Raw genomic sequence first — 19147 nt, 5'->3', positions numbered from 1 at the left:
AGAGTGATTATTATTTACTTATTTAAAATCATTATTTATTTGTATATAGTTATTCAATCTTACAAAAGAGGAGAGAAGTGTTGTTTCCCAAAGTCACATAATGTTGAAGTTTGAGAGGAAAAGAATTCCTTTACATCAGTATATAGTCCTTCAGTGTAGTTGATCAATGAAATTGATGAAAGTGCTAACAAGCTTAATGTTGTTTCTACTATATGCAGAGTACATCATGAGAAACGCTGGGCTGGAAGAAGCACAAGCTGGAATCAAGATTGTCGGGAGAAATATCAATAACCTCAGATATGCAGATGATACCACCCTCATGGCAGAAAGTGAAGAGGAACTAAAAAGCCTCTTGATGAAAGTGAAAGAGGAGAGGGAAAAAGTTGGCTTAAAGCTCAACATTCAGAAAACTAAGATTATGGCATCTGGTCCCATCACTTCATGGGAAATAGATGGGGAAACAGTGGAAACAGTGTCAGACTTTATTTTGGGGCTCCAAAATCACTGCAGATGGTGACTGCAGCCATGAACTTAAAAGACGCTTACTCCTTGGAAGGAAAGTTATGACCAATATATAGATAGCATATTGAAAAGCAGAGACATTACTTTGCCAACAAAGGTCCGTTTAGTCAAGGCTATGGTTTTTCCAGTGGTCATGTATGGATGTGAGAGTTGGATTGTGAAGAAAGCTGAGTGCCGAAGAATTGATGCTTTTGAACTGTGGTGTTGGAGAAGACTCTTGAGAGTCCCTTGGACTGCAAGGAGATCCAACCAGTCCATTCTAAAGGAGACCAGTCCTGGGTGTTCTTTGGAATTACTGATGCTAAAGCTGAAACTCCAGTACTTTGGCCACCTCATGCAAAGAGTTGACTCATTGGAAAAGACTGATGCTGGGAGGGATTGGGGGCAGGAGGAGAAGGGGATGACAGAGGATGAGATGGCTGGATAGCATCACCGACTCTATGGACGTGAGTTTGAGTGAACTCCTGGAGTTGGTGATGGACAGGAAGGCCTGGTGTGCTGCGATTCATGGGGTCGCAAACACAAAGAGTTGGACACGAATGAGCGACTGAACTGAACTGTACCTCAATTTCAATGCTGCAGTACAGTAAGGGGATGTTCCTTCAGACAATGTTTAATTACCAGAACTTTTGCTTAGAATTTGAAACTAATTGGAATAGGACTATGTTTAGTGTAAACAGGCATCTCAAAAGAAGCTGATTAAGGGATTATATGGTTCTTACCCAGGAAACACTTGAAGGAAATCAGCAAAATGTTGCACCTAGTTCAACAGTGCCCAGTACTGGTTTGAGTAGCTAGCTGCACAGGAAGAAAACAGACAGGATAGAGATACCAAAGGGTCTCAAAATAACCTAAGCTCTTTGTTTCTCAGTCTTGAATCCAGCATTATTGGTAGAATTACCATTATGGCTGGCTTAAGAAATGTACAAATAAAAAATATATATGCAAGTTTATTAACACTGAATTACAATTATTGTGGGGGGAAAAGTCCTAGCCAAAAACAAAAATAGTATAATAATGGATTTGTAAAGCAATCTATTCTGTTCCATGTCATTGATAGGTTACTGGAAAGTTACAGGTACTTAACATTTATGAACTGAATTATCCTTACATGTTGAAGTCACATATTAGGTAAATGACTCTTCTCAAATAAATCAAATCACTAAACTACTTGAAGCCAAATTTTTTTTTTCATTTATTCCTCCTACATACCTACTTTAAAATTCTCCAAACATAAACAAAAGCATTTCAAAGATATGAGGCTAAATAAAGCATGATCCTTATCTTTACCTCCTTATAGATAAGTCCTCATTTCCTAACAGGAAAAGTAACCTGTGTACATGTGTAACAGAGTGATCATGACCCTATTTCTAAGATAACTTTCTAACAGCAGTCAGGTCCTAACCACAGTTCTCGGGAATGACTTAACAACGATTTCCCACCATTGCTAAAGACAATGTATAGAAAAATGTGGAGGAAAAAAAAAATCATGCAAAAAGTAGAGGGGAGACAGATCGTTTCCAACTATGCTGTCCAAGCACTTAAGGAAGTCATTTGTAGACGTACAAACTATTTTGAATCCAAGGAAAAGGACAGACTCATTCCAAATAGTTGTTACTATACTGCAGAAAGATGGCATTTGGAGAACCGGGATTTTAACAACAGAGATAAAGAGAGCTGAATGCATCAATTCCAGACTGATCAAAAATAAACAAATAAAAGTACATGCAGTGGGAACTGAGGTAGAAAAATAGTTGATGTATTCTAGGATGGTAAACAGCCTGGAGTGACTAGAGTTTTGAAGAGGACGATACAGAGGGTTAAGACCTTGCTGGTTCTCTGGGAGGAGACTGCCACACCAAGAAGTCTGGACTTGATTCTGCAGTCAGGTTTTTTTGGGCAGAACTGATGCCACCCAAACTAAACTTTAGGGAGGTAATTCTGACTGGACAGAACAACATATAATCCTCCACATCCTAAATTTCAACATATCTGACAGCTGATGAAAAAATTATTAGATATAAGAAGAAGGAGGGGGTCTTACCTAGTGGTTCAGTGGCAAAGAATCCACCTGCTAAAGCAGGAGACATGGGTTTGATCCCTGATCCGGGAAGATCCCACATGATGCAGAGCAACCAAGCCCATGTGCCACAGTTACTCAGCTTGTGCTCTAGAGCCCGGGAGCTGCACCTATGAGCCCCTGTGCTGCAACTGCTGAAGCCTGGTGCCCCAGAGCCCGTGCTCCACAGGAGAAGCCACCACAATGGCAAGTCCGTACACGGCGACTAGAGAGTAGCCCCCGCTCGCCGCAGTTAGAGAAAAGCCCGTTAGCAACAAAGACCTACACAGTCTAAATGAAATAAACTCAAAAAGAGAAAAAGCAGGAAAATATGACCCAGAACTAGGAAAAAAATCAGTCCATAGAGACAGATCCTGAAAGGGCTGTGAGGATGGAAGAGGCAAAAGGACTTTTTAGAAGCTAATTTAAATATGGTATATATGCTGAAGGATGTAAAGGAAGACACAAACATGAGGAGAGAAAATGAAAGATACAAATAGTCTGATGGTATGAGGAAGCCAGAAATGCCATGAACTCTTTTAAGAATTGATCGATTAGAGGACAAACTAATCCCGTTACATCATTACATTGCTATACACAGGAATTAGTGGTTATTATTCAGAAGAATTTGCACATTGAGCCCTTTGTATAAAAAGTTGTCATAAATGAGGGAAGCACAAAGTCATTCTATTTTAAACCCTATCTCAAAAAAATATGTTATTGCAAAGTATTACTAAACACGTTTGTACATTCTTCTCATGTTACATCATTCAAAAGAACATAACCTGCACTGTGTACCCACAACCAACTGATTTAGGGTAGTTTTATAACATTTTTCAGGCATCCCTAACCATATTATGTACCTTCCACTCTGGGTCATCTCATAGACAGGTGGTCTATGGTCCTTTGGTGCAACAAATTTTCAGTGACTAATGTTTGGTAATCTACACTTTATCTTTTAAGATGGTGTTTATATCACCAAGAGCTTGGAAAATGGATCAATTCACAATAAAACATTTTGCTAACAACTTTCATGGTTCACTGGCAGAGAAAAGAAGGCTTATTAGCTTGGCACCCTAGATATGGCTTTGGCCATATGGTAAAAAACATACCAGATTTTTAAAAAGTCAATCAAACCATTCTGGTCTAGCTATTAGAATAAACAGCATGGTCCATAAAACCGGTTGTGTTATTTAAATCCGTCTGTTGTTCTCCCAGAAGACTAGAAGAGCATTACTATCAGAGGCTGGACCTGTATTTCTCTTTTACCCCCAACAGTCGCTAACACAGATCATGATGGACGGTTATAAAGAATGTATTTTCTAAATATAAAAATCAGGACACAGCTGACATATGGTCCAACAATGGGACAAAAACTTTTAAATACAGATGAGTTTAACGAGGCTCACGGAGGTTAAATAACTTGCCAGCCATTCACGTAAACGGCAGAGCCAAGATCTAAATCTAAAACCACCGCAGTGGACAATGTAACCTGCTGTGCCTCCTCAGACCTGTGTTCAAGGGCAGAAGGAACAAAGAGTGTTAAGCAGGACAGGCAGGTTGAGAAGCTCACAGAGGTAAAGGAGAAGTCTAGCAAAGAGACCTTGTCCACTCTACCTCCACACTGGCTCCCAGAATTGTGAAGAGCATCATATGCCAAGAATAGAATTACGGAAATCTACATACTCTCCCAAAGCAAGTCATGTTAACTCCAATAAATCTATTTTATGGAAAGGGTTTCCAACAAACATTCTGAAGCAAGATGTAAAAAGTAGCTCCGGGCAAACAACGACTTTTAATTTTTAGTGGTGGCTAATATCTCCAAATGCATAAGTGTTCTTTAAATTCTCCATAAGCAGATATCTATATATCTGCTGGTGGTTCATTCATTTTTTCCAGACATATTTCTGTAACAGAAATCTTGGACATAAGGAAAGTCAGCACTACTTTTTCTAGGAAATATTTAAAAGGTAAGAAGGCTTCCTGTCCAATGAAAATATTTATAATTCAATATATATTTACCAAATTTTGAAGCACACAAGTTTTTATTTCTTTACATGAAGTAATTTTTACTTAGCCTCAAAACTGCTACAGTTGGTGAATGTTAATAATATGTAATTTATACAAATTGTTTAACATGGATATAGGAGACAGACATAGAGTATTTATAGTTAATCTGGAAAAGTAAAAATATTTATTTATTAATGTGTCTTTTTTTTCATTACTAGCATCAGCTTGTCAGAATCTCAGTCTGTGTTAGGGATCTAACCTGTTTCCATGTTTTAGATCAATGACTTCTAAAAAAATTAAGGACTTTCTACACATTTAAGGATAGTGATTGAAATCTGGGGTTTTAAGAGGTTCCAATCAGATCCCCACCTCTCGCATGGACTGTCTGCGGCTAAGATCAGGCACATAGTCAATGGACAATTTAAGAAGAGGAATGGCTGTCTTCCGCACATGCACCATATTAATGTGAGGATCATCTCTCAGCCTCCCTGCGTCCATGCAGCACCCCTAAGGGGGCGTCACAGAAGTCGGGGATGATGCCAGTACCTGAGGACACAAAGGTGTGCAGAGATGAAGCGCGGGTCTGCATCTAAAGCAACAGAGAACTGTACTGAAAACAAGGTATATGCACAGAGTATAGTCTCATCTGCTGCGTGTGCCACATACAAGATGTTTTCAGATTAATGGCACAGTCTAAGACTGCACCCAAACTATTACTTCCTGACTTCTGTATACGAGAAATCAGCCCTTACTCCCAGAACATAGGAAATAGAAAATTTGCACATTACCAGATATTCAAGTAATGAAAGAAAACTGACTTTGCACACACACACACACACACACACACACACAGAGCTTTCCATAGCCTAGAACCCTCAGCTTTAAGTACAGTTTAAAGAAGAAAAAAAAAGTTGGGTCAATTAGCAGCCCCATGAATGTTGGAAACATCTTAACAGTGTCTCACAGATGAAAGAGTACAATACAGAATGGGAAAAAGAGGGAAAGTTAAATTATGTCTGCAGTCATAATGAATCAAAGCCCAGAAGGAGGTCTGCAAATCAGCAGGTTCTAATGAAATATTAAGGTAAGTGATTATTGATGAAAAATGAATAAGCCTTTTTGATTTTGGCAACCTTTAAATCACACCTAGCTAATTAAAACAACTCAAATGCATTCATTGACTCCTTGATGGGCATTTAGCTATCCTTGGGTGCAGTCAGACTTGATTTTGTGAGGGGCGTATGTAGCTGATGCCAGTTACATGGATGTGTGTGCCAGAAAAGACACACCATTAAAGAAAAACATCTAGTTCCTTTTCATATTTGATTTATCATTTCTAAACTGGGAGTAAAAAAAAAAAATCACCAGGGACATTTCCTGTGTACCATAAATAAAACATCCATAATACTCTTACTACATATTAACACTGAACCTTATTTTAATTAATTATCATATAATGAATACAAGGCATTTATAGTACCAATATTATGCAATTAAGTGGTCATTTTTATTTAAATATATCACAGAGCTATTGAAAATGCTCTTGAAAAAATTCCACTCACACCTCCAGAGGGGAGCCAAACAGTGAGTCCAAAGGTGAGCTTGTCCACACGTCACGTCACAGGCTGGGGAGGGTCCGACCACAGTCCCAGGCCCTCACCGTCTTCGCTTGTGTCTCAAAGGTCATAATCCTTGTCACCCTAGTCCCCTGGTTTAGAAATGAATCTGTGACTATTCGAGCTTAAGTCCTGTACCAAATTTCTGCAGGTTTAGTTGCTTCTTAATTACAGAAATCAATCAAATGTCCTCAGCCAGGCACATCTGAGCATCCGTATAGAATGTAAAAAGCCACAGGCATCAACTGTAGCATCAGAATTAAAAGTCGAGGAACCTAAAAGTTTCACACACAGAAGATGCTTTAAAAATACAGAGAATTCTCCAATATCATGCTCGTGAAAAAACAACTTTTTTTTTAAGTAGAAAACTGCATAATTTGGTTTTTTTTAGGCCACAAACTGCATAATTCCTCCACAGGCCTGAGACTCCAGCAAGGCCCCAGAATCCACTTGGAATGGCAACCAGTCTGGTATCACCCAACCTGCCTTCCCCTCCCTACTGAATTCATATCACTCTGTGTATAACACAGGGCATGGTCTGTCACATGGCACCAAGTGAGAGGAAATGGGAGGGGAATCTCTTATTCATTTCTGTATCCAGACCCCTCCCACATCCTTGTACATTGTAGCTGCCAAATAAGTGTTGGGGAGGGGGAGGGACGGAGGCTAGAAGAAGAATCCATTCCAGAATCCAGGGCTTGTTCAAAGAATTTAAGCCCTTGACCATTTAGCAAAGCTTGAATATCCACGTGAAAGGAAAAAAAGAAAGAGAAGGAAAAGAGAATAATTTGAATTAAGTATTTATCCTCAGCTTTAGTTTCTGTCACAAAGCAGGTGATTTTTTTTTTTAAGCTACGCCAACACAGCGTGTAAAACCAAAACTGAAATCAGAACTCTCCTGCATCAGAATTAGAATTTTATAGAATCAAAGTCATTTCTAGGTCTTCCTTTCCTTCATAGGCCACATGGAGACTGTGAAATTTAGAGAAAATCCTCATGCCTCAAGAAATGGGGTGCCAGAATTCACTGTCCTTGTCCGAGTCCACAACAGCTGGCAGTTCCACGGAACTCCCAGGAGTCATGCTGTCTGTTAACTTGTTCCATGGATACCCCATGTTCTCCAGTAAGCCCCAGTTCCTTCTGCATCCTGCCCATCTCTGCTCCCAACCTTCTTTAAGAATTCTAAGTGTCATCAGAAAAAAGCTAAGCTGAAAGAGCCACCCACCCACTCCACCATCCTACCAAAAGGACCCACCCTGGAAATGCTTATCTGGCCCCAAGGTACTTAATTTCAAAGACAAATATTTTGAAAACTCTTTATTCCTAAGGATTCAGCAATATAACCCTGTGTAGTTTATTCACTAGAACTAATTATGAAAGGTATAAAGTAAGAAAATTGTTTTTAAAATATTTTTTTAGTTTTACAGAAATGTATATAATAATATTCATTCATTCATTCTACAAAGATTTGTTGATTCCCTTTTATGCAATTTTAAGTGTATATTAAGTAATTACTACAGAGCCACAGAATATATGAATTATCTCATCATTTTCTGTTCTGTGATAATACAGAAGGTTTTGAATTTTCACGCTCCTATCTCCACATCTGTTTTAGTGGAAGAATCTAAGGACTAAGGATTGGAAAAGAAAAAAAAACATCATTACTAATCAACTACTTAAGTTACACAAAATCAACCAATGGGGCACTAAAGGAAGTAGAAAGGAAAAAGAATCAAACAGAGAATAATCAAACAGCTATCCACAGTGAGTGCTGGAAGTGTCCAAGGAAAAGCTCTAGAATATCTGAGAAGTTAATTTAAAAATGGATTTTGAATTCAGATCTTGATAAGTCTCCCAAGAAGTTGAAAATGCATCTCACAATAGGGCTCCACATAAATCCTCATGAATTTATATTAAGAACTGATTGATATTCCATCTTGGTGCAGAAGCAAGAAGGAAAGAACCACCAACCTAAGACCACTAAATACCAGTAAGATTGGTACTTGAATCCACAGGTCTGGACTGCCTAAAAGGACAGAAGAACCAGGTGGTTGGGTCAAAATAAAAAGATGAGTTGTCATGATGAGTTGCATGTAAAGCAGGATTTTAGAGTTTCTGTGTGAAGGCTAAAATCAAATGAAATACCAAGTGGCTAATGGGAATTTCCAAAAGTGTGGCCAGCTCATCATCAAAGACCCCAAAGTTCAGTGCCTTGAAAAGGAAAGACATTAAAACAAAACGAACGCACTCTGCTGGGGCACTGTTTGCCAAGTAAGTACCCAGGTCTAAAATAGTTTCCATTTATCCTCATATTTCTGCAGAATATTTAAACTTTCTCTAAGGCTAAAATAAATATATAAATAAACAACCCCCATTACACATTAGTTCTCCAAACAAATTATGGTTTCAGGCAATGTTAATCAACAAAAAGAATTAAACAAGAAGTCTTTAAAATTAGCCATGACCTTATTTATGGCTTCATTACATTCAGGATTTCATTTGTTGGGTTGTTTATGTCACCTCAGCCTTTAATTTAATTGCTGCATCTCTAACTATATTAGATAGCTTAATGAATGGTGATGGCTTGTTTTTACTCACCAAAATGTAACATTTGCAGAACATATAACACTAAAGAGCCACTTAATTCATCCATGAATTAGTAGAAGTTGGATTTATACTTTGAGGCTGATCCTCTATTAGGAAAAGTATGATGTGAGCCAATATGACATAATTAAGGATGAGGCTAAAACGAGAGACTGGGGCCCATAGACATCGTGCTGAGGGCTTGGACTGCATCTTGGAGACAATGAGCAGCTGGAGAACAAATTTAAGCAAGAGAATGAGATGTCAGATTTTAATTTTAGATAGAAAACTCCAGGTATTGTGGGAATTTGAAGAGAACAAGACTGGAGGCTGGGAGAAGAGCTAGGAGATGACTGCCAGCATCTGTGAGTAAGAACAGGAGAGAAGGAGTTTGGAATTATTCAGAATGTAAAATCATTAGGCCTTTGTCACTGACTGATGTCTGGTGTGGGAGGCTGCAGAAGAAAACACTGTCTAGAGTCAATGTGAGGGTCGTGACAGCATTCTCTGAGATTAGGCTGATGATAGCAGAGGAGGTCTGGACTGAGAAACCATGAACTTGGTTTTGGATGGGGTTTAGGTGCCTGGGAGACACAGAAAGCACATGCTGGTAGTTAGCTCCAAGAATCTAGGGTTTATGGAGGACTGAGTTAGTGCAGAATAAACATCACCAGTGCTTCAGAGCAGTTAAAGCTACAACCCAAAGAACACATAGGAATTATCAGTGGTCAGAGCTATTTCCTCAGGCAATCCCAAATTAGGAGACAAATAGAAGAGAATCTCTTAAGAGACAGTGAAGAAAGAGTCAGAAAGGAAGCAAGAGATAGCAGTACCGGACATAAAAACTAAAAGAACAGAGCTTCAGGGAGGCCAGAGTGACCCAGAGGGAAGAAACAGAAGCATTCACTGAACCAGGAGTCCAGGATTGGGAAACTAACACACCATGGCTGCTGTAACCCAATGCCCACAAACCTACTGCCTTAAGATAACTCCAGTTTATCACATTTGAGTGCTGGAGGTGGGTTTTGCTGGACTTTAAGCCAATGGGTTAACAGAGATGGTTCCTCTGGAGGCTTTCAAGGAGAACCTGCTTCCTGGCTTTTAGCAGCTTCTAGAATCCACTGACCTCCTGGGCTGATGGCCCCTTCCTACCTTTATGGCAGCAGTCTGCATCTTCAAGTCTTTCTCTGACCTTGATTCTCTCGCCTTCTTCACTTATGATCCACTGGGCCCAGCTGGAGAATCCAGGGAAACATCCTCACTTTAAGATAATGTAATCAGATCTGCAGCGTCCTTTTGGCTGCATGAAGGAGCCTATTTACAGGTTCCAGGGACCACAGAGTCAGACATGACTGCAGGGATTTAGCAGCAGCAGCAGCAGAAGCAGCAGGGACTAGAGCGGGGCATCTTTGCAGGGGCCATTATTCCCCCTACCACATGGAGAGAACAAGATGCAGGAAAGAAGAAACAGCAGTCTCTATCAATTCTAGATTAGTCTTTCAAGAAGTTTGGATTAGAAGTGAAGAGGGAAAATAGGGCAGAGAATAGCCAGAGGGTAAAAAAGACTTTTTTTTTTTTTTAAGCAACATGATCAAGACATCAGCAAGCTCACCAGCTATGAGGAAGTGGCAGCAGAGACACACAGGCTAAAAAGGGACAAAAAGGGGGACCAAGGAGCAGGCTCCTTGCAGGGGTAGGACTGGGATCTGGAATAGTGTTCACAGGGCTAGCCAAGAAGAAGGAAAGTGGATCCTCAGTAAGTAGGGACAGAGAGGTGGTCCAGGCAGATGGAGGAGGTGGATGGAGCTGGCCAAGGTCAGAGATGGGTAGGAGGAACACTGAGATGAGGTCAGTGTAGAGCTCATTCATCAGCAAGGGCATCAACTTGCAAAACACACGTTACAATGAGATGGACTCCATTTGAAATATCTTTCTCACATCTCAAGAAAAGCAGAGATTTAAAAAAAAAAATACTAAGTAAATGTAAGTAAATAAAACGGTCTTTGACTTTTTGAATAGCAAATACAACTTTGTTATATGACCCAACCTTTTAAGAAGAGCGCATGTTTAATAATGGCCCATAACTAAGAAAATTAGTTTTCTCCGTGTTTGGCAGACTTCCTTTTGACACAACTGGATTCCGGTTTTTAATGGGGGAGAAAACAAGTTCACAGAGGTCTTTTCTTTTAAAATCGGCATTTTCACTTTAGTCATAAAATGCATGCAAAAAGCTTGTGATTATGGTATTTATGTTTCCATTAAGGTGTCCTCAGCAAGCTGGGGGAGTCTAGCCTACTATTTTCCTGCTATTTAGATTTATAGCAGCACAGTAACTATTTTATTTCAATTATATTTGAGGACAGTGCTCTCTTGGTGGCAAATGATTGCATGGTGACAGTCAGCAAATGTCCATTAGAACTATCCTTCTGTAGAGTTTTTAACTACAGATTCTGGGATCTTACTATAAAAATACGAATTGTTGGTGCTCTCAAATAATAAAAAACATACTGACTGTCATTCCATCAATATTTTTTTTTAAGAATTCGAAGCACACAAAACTTTTGGATTGAAATTGTATAACTTACAAAAAGAAACTTTTTGCTACGTGTCAAGAAACATTGAATAAAGTTTATGATAACACACCTGCAGGCTGACATTTTGAATAAAATGATGATTCGGTCATAGGTAAACAATGGGCATTTATGAATGCCCAGATAAAGTCATACCCAATATGGAAATTATATATTATTTCACAGCTTCACTGTAAACAGCCCTTACTAAACAAACTGATATTAGAGTTCTGATTTGATTTTGATCAGCTGCATCACACTCTGAAGACACAGCAATCAAATAGGATATACACTCCACCAAGGAGACATAGGATTAGAAATCATTGACAATAGAATCTGGTTACAAGCAGGATAAAAGTTAAATATGCCAAAACTTTTGTACGTTTGAGCTTTGTTATTCACAGAAAATAGAAGAATATGTCTGGTTTCTCTGGCATCCACCCAATACGAAAACACAGAATGTTATCAAGAGCATTAATAAAAAGTAATAACAATGACACTATGACCAAAGGGTACAGTCAGATAACAGTACACATGTCAAGTCGATTAAACAGGCATGGATATATTGCCAGAGTATGAAGCGATTCTAGAAAAAAAAATATTTTATAAATAATATGCGGAAATGGAGAAAGTGTCCCATTCTGACATCAAATTCACAGCACTTAATAAATGATCCCTGGTTATTTCCACGTGGGGCTACCAGATCCACATTTCCATCAGATCAATCAAAATGATAAACAGTGAAATTCAGAATATGGCTTTCTTACTGAACAATAAAAATCCCAGAACAGATTCAGGCTACACTTCACACTGTCAGTGGACTGGAGATGCTCCCATGAAATCCAAAAATTTGAATAGTAAAGTTCATCTGACACCAACAGCAAACTTGGGTGAAATTTAGTTAGTTGCTGGGAGATTCCTTACTGGGTATAAACTCTCTCTGAGGAGTTTCAAGTTTTAGGTTTCCATTATTTAACTTTTCAGAAAGTTAATGGAACCATATTGTAGGTCATCTTGTATGTTATTTCCCTGTCTGAATTTAAGCTTATACATACAGAGGCATCAAGAAATGCTACTTTCACCGATGTCTTGAGTTAATGATAGAGAAGCACGTTGAACTTCATGCCTTAGGATACATCGATAGGGTGCACAGGTCAAAGATCGCTGGCTACAGACATGCAAAAGAGCCGCAGAATCTAATTGAGAAGAGCGACGGCTGAACTGAGTCAGCCAAACTGCAACAAACCTGCCACGGAGCATCCACCACCACGTTCATGCTTGTGATTTGTGTGAGACTTCAGATTTGGAAAAAAAAAAACATTATTGGCCACATTAAAGTAATGTTGTTCATTTGCATGTAATGGTTTTGCTGTTTTGTTTGTATTTAATTTGTAAAGATGTTTGGTTTTATAGTTATATAATGGCTATAAACAGAAGGAGTTCAGCCCTATTTTATTTTTATACATATTTAAATAACATTATAATCAAAGCAATTTAATTCTATACTGCAGTATCAAGAGATGGTTCTTTGAAGAGTCTCTACACTACTCTAGTCTGAGAAACACTTTTTTACAGCTTTCATTCTGACAGAAAAAGGCAATGGAGGTGAAGCCATTATTTCCAAGCCAAATTCATATTCATAGGTTGATGAAGAAATACTTCACAGGTACCATAATTCCCAACTTTTTGGATTAGCAATATCATTGTTCAATGGATAGCTTATCTCTGAAAAAAATAATTACAAAACACAAAATTTTAATTTCTGTGATTTCTCCAGAATTTTGATTTTGGAAAAGGGTTAGACCATCTGTGTTTTAAGAAGCCCTCCAGGTATCTGATGCATGCTAAAGAACCACTAGTTTGAAGGGAAACCTACTACTTTTAATATTCAAAGCACAGCTCCACTACAGAGCAATGATTATGACACCATTATAAGATGGGATGGAATGAGTGTATTGTTTATGACAATAGCATGCATGTGTTTCAAATAAAAAGAAATGTGTACTATTTTCTTCATGAACTAAATTTTATATGGTGCATGAATATATAAATGGAGGGATGGAAAAAGATGTTCCTAAATTGTTTCAGATAAAATTTGAAATATATATATCCATTAACACAGGGTCAGCATCACACTCCTTTGTGCTGCACTAATGTATACAATCAGACCTGTGGCTTGTTAACGAGCAGTTTGAAGACTGGCTATACTATACATCTCATTCAGTAATTCTTTCATGACATGAAAATCATGTCACCAAAAAAAAAAAAATAGGTCCAAATAAACCATAATTAAAACAACTCATGTCATTGCTCGTCTATCATAACTAGAGGCTCACCTCACAATAAAAAAAAAAAGTCTTAAATTGAAGAACCACTTTCAACTTTTTCTTATCTGAGTTTTAAACTACAGGTTAGTTCTCCCATCAGAACCCATTTTAAGAACAAGATGAAATACGCTGGGATCATGAGACAAGCTATCAAAATCTCTACTGTTCCTTCCATTAGGCTTTGATTTGTGTAAACTTGATGCTCTTAGACTCAACAGCTTTTTAAAGCCCGTTAATAAAAGGCAGTTCTTGCTTGAGAATTGATGAACAATCTACTCCCTTGTCACAAACTATATAATAGCTGATTTGGAAGCAATACTCTGATTGCTCCTGGAGCCTACCTGTCTGCAGGTAAAGGTTTGGAATTCCGCGGCTTCTTCACTTGGGCGTACAAAGCATCCATCATATGTCCTTCTCTTGGGCTCTGAGGTCTGGTGCTGAGAGCCATGGAACCTTCATAGGAAGAAATTCCCCCGTACATCAGCTCATCATCACAGCCAAATGTCCGATGAAAATCTTGGATTTCAGCATAGTCACGTTCCCGAGCCTGTCGCTCCCTAAATTCTCGAGTTTTGGCTTGAATCCTGTAAAATTAAAATAAGTTGGAGCAAGAAAAACTATGCCTTTCCTAAGAACTGGATATAGAACATTCATCAAAATACATTGCAAAATACATATTCTTTCATGCAATTCTAAGAAGCTGGATAGGATAAACAATGTTATATTCATTTTAGATTATCAAGGTAATGTCATGGATTCTCAAAAATTATCATTTCAGATAGCTTTGTTCATGTCAATAAGACATACTCATAATTTACATCTTATTTTAAATTATCACTTATTAACTAACTCTAAAAATCCACAAGGAATAGTTTTAGGCATCCACTTGCATTTTATTCATGAAATTTTTTGAGGCAAAAAGTCACTTTTTAAAAAGTTATACACACATATACTGTAGTTGCATACATTTATGTATGTATATACATGTACGATCTTCTCATTATGATACCATACACATTCAACATACTTTGAAACTTAAGTATGAATCCACACTATTATTCTTTATTAGTGGCAAAAGATCTCAGTTTAATGATACTGACTTTGATTTTTTGTGATGTATACAAAGCTCACAAAATCCTGAGTTTCAGGACAAGAAGGCATGCATTCAACCAAATTCTGAAATCAATCTATTGATATTGTGCTAAGCTGGTCTTAGTTAGCTGAAGATAATTCAACAACCCTTGATAGAACTTTGATAACTTTTAATGGGAAAAATTTTTCTATTACATACTTATAAATTTAAATGTTTACTTAAAAGTGAAGTCTTATTTATAAAAGCAATACTTTGGGCTTTGTTTAACATTTTATTGCAAAGTTATTGACTTTTTTATATTCAAAGTAGACCACTGCTAGAATAAATGATACATAAATGTATTTAAAAGAATACAGAAAAGATACAAAATCAGATGAACATAGGGCATTAATAAAAGAGAAAACTACAGGTCAGTATTTCTCATGAATATAGAAACAAAATTCCTTACCAAAATATTAGCAAATAGAATTTGGTAATATATAAAAATAATTATACACCATGACAAAGTGATGTTTATTGCCTGAATGCAAGGCTGGTTCAATATTTTAAAAATCAAACAATGTAATACATCATATTAATAGATAAAGAAGAAAAGTTACAAGATTATATCAACTGATGCAGAAAATGCATCTGACAAAATGCATTCAATAGTTATCATGAGAGAATTCCTCAAAAAAACTAAATAGAGCAAAACTAACTTCCTAAACTTGATAAAAAGCATCTATAAAAAACCCACTGATAACATAATGGAGGAAGACTGAATGCTTTCCCTTAAGATCAGGAAAAAGGTAAGGATATCTGCTCCTACCACCATAATTCAACATAGTGAAATTCTATACAATGAAGTCAGCTTAAGAAAGGAAATAACTGGCATACAGGTTGGAAAGGAAAAAATAAAACCATTCTTATTTGTAGACAGCATAGTGGTCTTTGTAGAAAATCCCAAGGAATCTACAAAAAATCTCCTATAACTAAAAGGAAAGTTCAGTAAGGTAACAGAATAGCAATACAATATTAATAAGCAAAAATCCATTATATTTCTATATGTTGGCAGTGAACACAGATGCCAAAATTAAACTACAATGTCATTTACAACCACTAAAAGAATGAAATACACTGACTAGAAAGGTTTGTTTATAGATATGAATAAAATACATAGGTGTAAACCTAACACAACATGTACAGGACTTACATGCTGAAAATTATACAATGATGATGAAAGAAATCAAGGAAGATCTAAAAACTGGAGAGACATATAATTTTCATGAATGAAAGACTCAACATAGTAAAGTCAGTTCTCCCCAAGTTGATAAACAGCTTAATGTAATTCCTATAAAACTCCAGCAAGACTCTAGTAGATACAAACAAGATTATTTTTAAATTTATATGAAAAGGCAAAGGATAGAATAGCTAAACAATTGGGATAAGAACAAAAAAAGTGGGAGGAATCACACTTGATGGTGTGGTTTCTATGGAGGGAGAGACACTTAGATCAGTTGAACAGGATAAAAAAACTCAGAGCTAACAAGTATGGCCAATTGATTTCTCATAATTATACGAAAGCAATTCAGTGAAGTAAGTCTTTTCAACAAACAGTGCTGGAGCAATTAGACATCCATAGGCAAAAACGAAAACAAAACCAAACAGAGCAAAACCCACTTTGAATTTAAACTTCATCCCTGATACAAAAATTAACTAAAAATGGATCACAAATTTAGATGTAAAATGTAAAACTACAGTTTACCTGTGGCCACCAACAGTGAGATAGGACTCAAGAACAGACAAATCTGGTTACCCTGAACCAACGTGTATTCTAATGTTCATCCTAGAAATAGATGCTAACAAAGCTTGCTGCATCAGTGGCACTAAAAGTAAAGCTTTAGAACGAGGAATGCACTGTGGTTTCGGTGCACTTCAGTGACAATTGAGCCAATAAAAGTCACACAATGATTTTATTTTATACTTTTACATTTGAATGTCTTATTTATTATAAAGCGAGAAAAGAGACTACAACACAACCAAAAGTTATATATTCATGTCATATATTTTCATGTTTATTACTCATTGTCATATTTTTCTCATTTCAGAAAAAAAAAATTTTTTTTGGTTCAGGAGAGAAAATGCTTTTAAGGAAAATCACATAGTTTAAGGAAACTTTTCAAAAAGAGGGTGTCTCGCAGTGTAGCCCTTAACAGCTCCAGATGGTCAATGCCATAAAAGGACACCCCCTCTGCTGTTTCACGGTGACCCTGGGGTCACAAATTATCTCTAAGATGTAAGACTCATCCGTTTTTCTGAACAGTCAGGTTGTTGTTTAGCAGTATCCATCTAATTTATCTTGGGCCAAATCTCAGCAATGACAAAAGTAACTGATTAGCACAAAACTTAGCCAAAGAAATAAATGTCTATTGATTTAAGCAGCCCAGAAAGTCATTCTGAGCCATAAACAAGAGACCCATTCTGAGGTTTAAATGATGGCAGACAGCTGTTCTGACATGGATGGGCAACACATTCAGGCACTATTTCCCGATTCTTGGAACGTTAAGAAAAAAATGTGAAAACAACTACTAAAACTTTTTATTAAGACCTTTAAACATTTTAATAAAGAATTTATCATTTCAATTTGGTATATTCAAACATAAATATTCACACCTTTCTTTTCTGTTAGAAAAAAAAAAGTATTTTCCATTATGATAATGAAATTGCCTTGAACCTGCATAGAAAATAATACACAAAATAATGTAATATACTAAATAAAGTAATAAGGTTAATTTCTTTCCTGCTGTCACTAAATTCATGCTAACAGTCTCTCTTCAGCTTGACATCAATTAATGATTTTCATTCCAGACTCTTGTCACAGTGTTCACCACCCTTTTCTCTAATTAAAATGGATGATGCATGATGAAGATAAAACACACAAGACTTCTGTTCTTGTAACATTTCTATTCATTAGAATTTTTGCTTTTACAATAAATGGCTTTTAACACTAATTGCAGTAGAGTAAAATGAAAATAACTTTTTTATGACTATGAAGTATAGTCCTTACATATCCAGAAAAGACACAAGGCTTAATAAGCACTACTATTAAGGAATCAACTTCTCAAGATAGAAAAATCAATGGTTCCTTAAATTACTCTACTGTATTCAAAATACTTCTACCTCCAACATTATGAATGCTCAATACATGGAATGTTCTGAATAATAAGTTTTTAGAAACTCCAAGAAGCAGAAATTGACCTCTAATGTTTTTAATTTAAAAAAAAAATGCTTTTAACATCTACAAAAGATAGGATATACTCATGTTACTTTAACATACAAATTAAAATAAATTTCAGATTGCTATATATTAGATAAGTGTAAACTATCTTCAAAACAATGTTCAAGAGCTTGAAATCAACTCTTTTGGGGAACATTTTGTCCTCAACTTATTATACTACCATATGGAAGCTTGTTTCTGGGAACAAAGTTCCTGGATCTTTTCCCAACAATATTTCCTGTCTAAAAATCGGTATTAGAGAAATTCATCAAAGAAAATCCTACTTTCGTGGCAGAATGAAATGTAAGCAACAAGGCAACTGGAAAAAACAGTTTGGCCAAAGAGAGGTTGTGGTCAACTGACTGAATGCTGACTTGCCCCTCAAAACAGTTGAGCAAATGGCAGACATCAAAAATCTTCAATCTTCACCTTACCCTGCTGGGCAAATCAAACAACTGCCACCTACCTAGATGTAAGCTGCCAATGGAGTATCTATGCTGAATTCCCAAAAGAAGGAAAATATCCCACTGAATATGAAGAATTATCATTTTAAGTAGGATTTTAATATGCTTATAGTATTGGGGCAAAAGTTGACTGGAAAAGCCTTCCAATGTTCTGAATGGATTCTTAGAAAAAATTCTTGAATAGGAACAATTGTTTTAAAGATACATTTCCAATTCAAGGGAAGAAGGCAGCTGTTGAAAACTACAGTGGTTATAGTAGATTAGGGATGGGGGAGTCAAACTTCATCCCTCAAAGCTACAATGAGGAAACAGCAGATTTATTATATAAAATAATTAAAAGTTGAAAAAAAGATCAAAGAAAAGCTTTCACAGAGACAATACTATCCACTAACACAACCACAATTTTTCCAGAATCTACGCAGTTACAAGAATGTACACCCATCAGCAGCCCTTTGTCTAAGCATGGGTACAGAACTACTCACTTTGCTAAATGCTGAGTTCTTGAGAACTAGATCTAGACCCCAATTATCATCTCTGTACAGTGTTCCTTATTAACTCCAGCCCTACCAACCTCTCCCCTTCCCAAAGCTCTGTGGTCATCAACTTTCACAACTGATTATAATGTCTTATGTTGATTTTTTAATGTT

The 19147-nt window shown here is 36.9% G+C and overlaps 1 protein-coding gene across 17 annotated transcripts in view; it reads right to left on the bottom strand.

The window, feature by feature from the left end:
* Positions 1-19147, bottom strand: part of PARD3 (par-3 family cell polarity regulator) — a 577827-nt gene that overhangs the window by 126264 nt on the left and 432416 nt on the right. For all 17 annotated transcript variants that reach the window (XM_070802040.1, XM_070802041.1, XM_070802035.1 and 14 more), the window contains one exon: positions 14029-14271. In XM_070802040.1, coding sequence (XP_070658141.1) covers positions 14029-14271 — 243 coding nt within the window. The remainder of the gene's footprint in view (positions 1-14028; positions 14272-19147) is intronic.

This window comes from Bos indicus, chromosome 13 (assembly GCF_029378745.1).
Source record: "Bos indicus isolate NIAB-ARS_2022 breed Sahiwal x Tharparkar chromosome 13, NIAB-ARS_B.indTharparkar_mat_pri_1.0, whole genome shotgun sequence".
Taxonomy (NCBI): domain Eukaryota; kingdom Metazoa; phylum Chordata; class Mammalia; order Artiodactyla; family Bovidae; genus Bos; species Bos indicus.
This window is presented reverse-complemented; position numbering and strand designations above follow the sequence as displayed.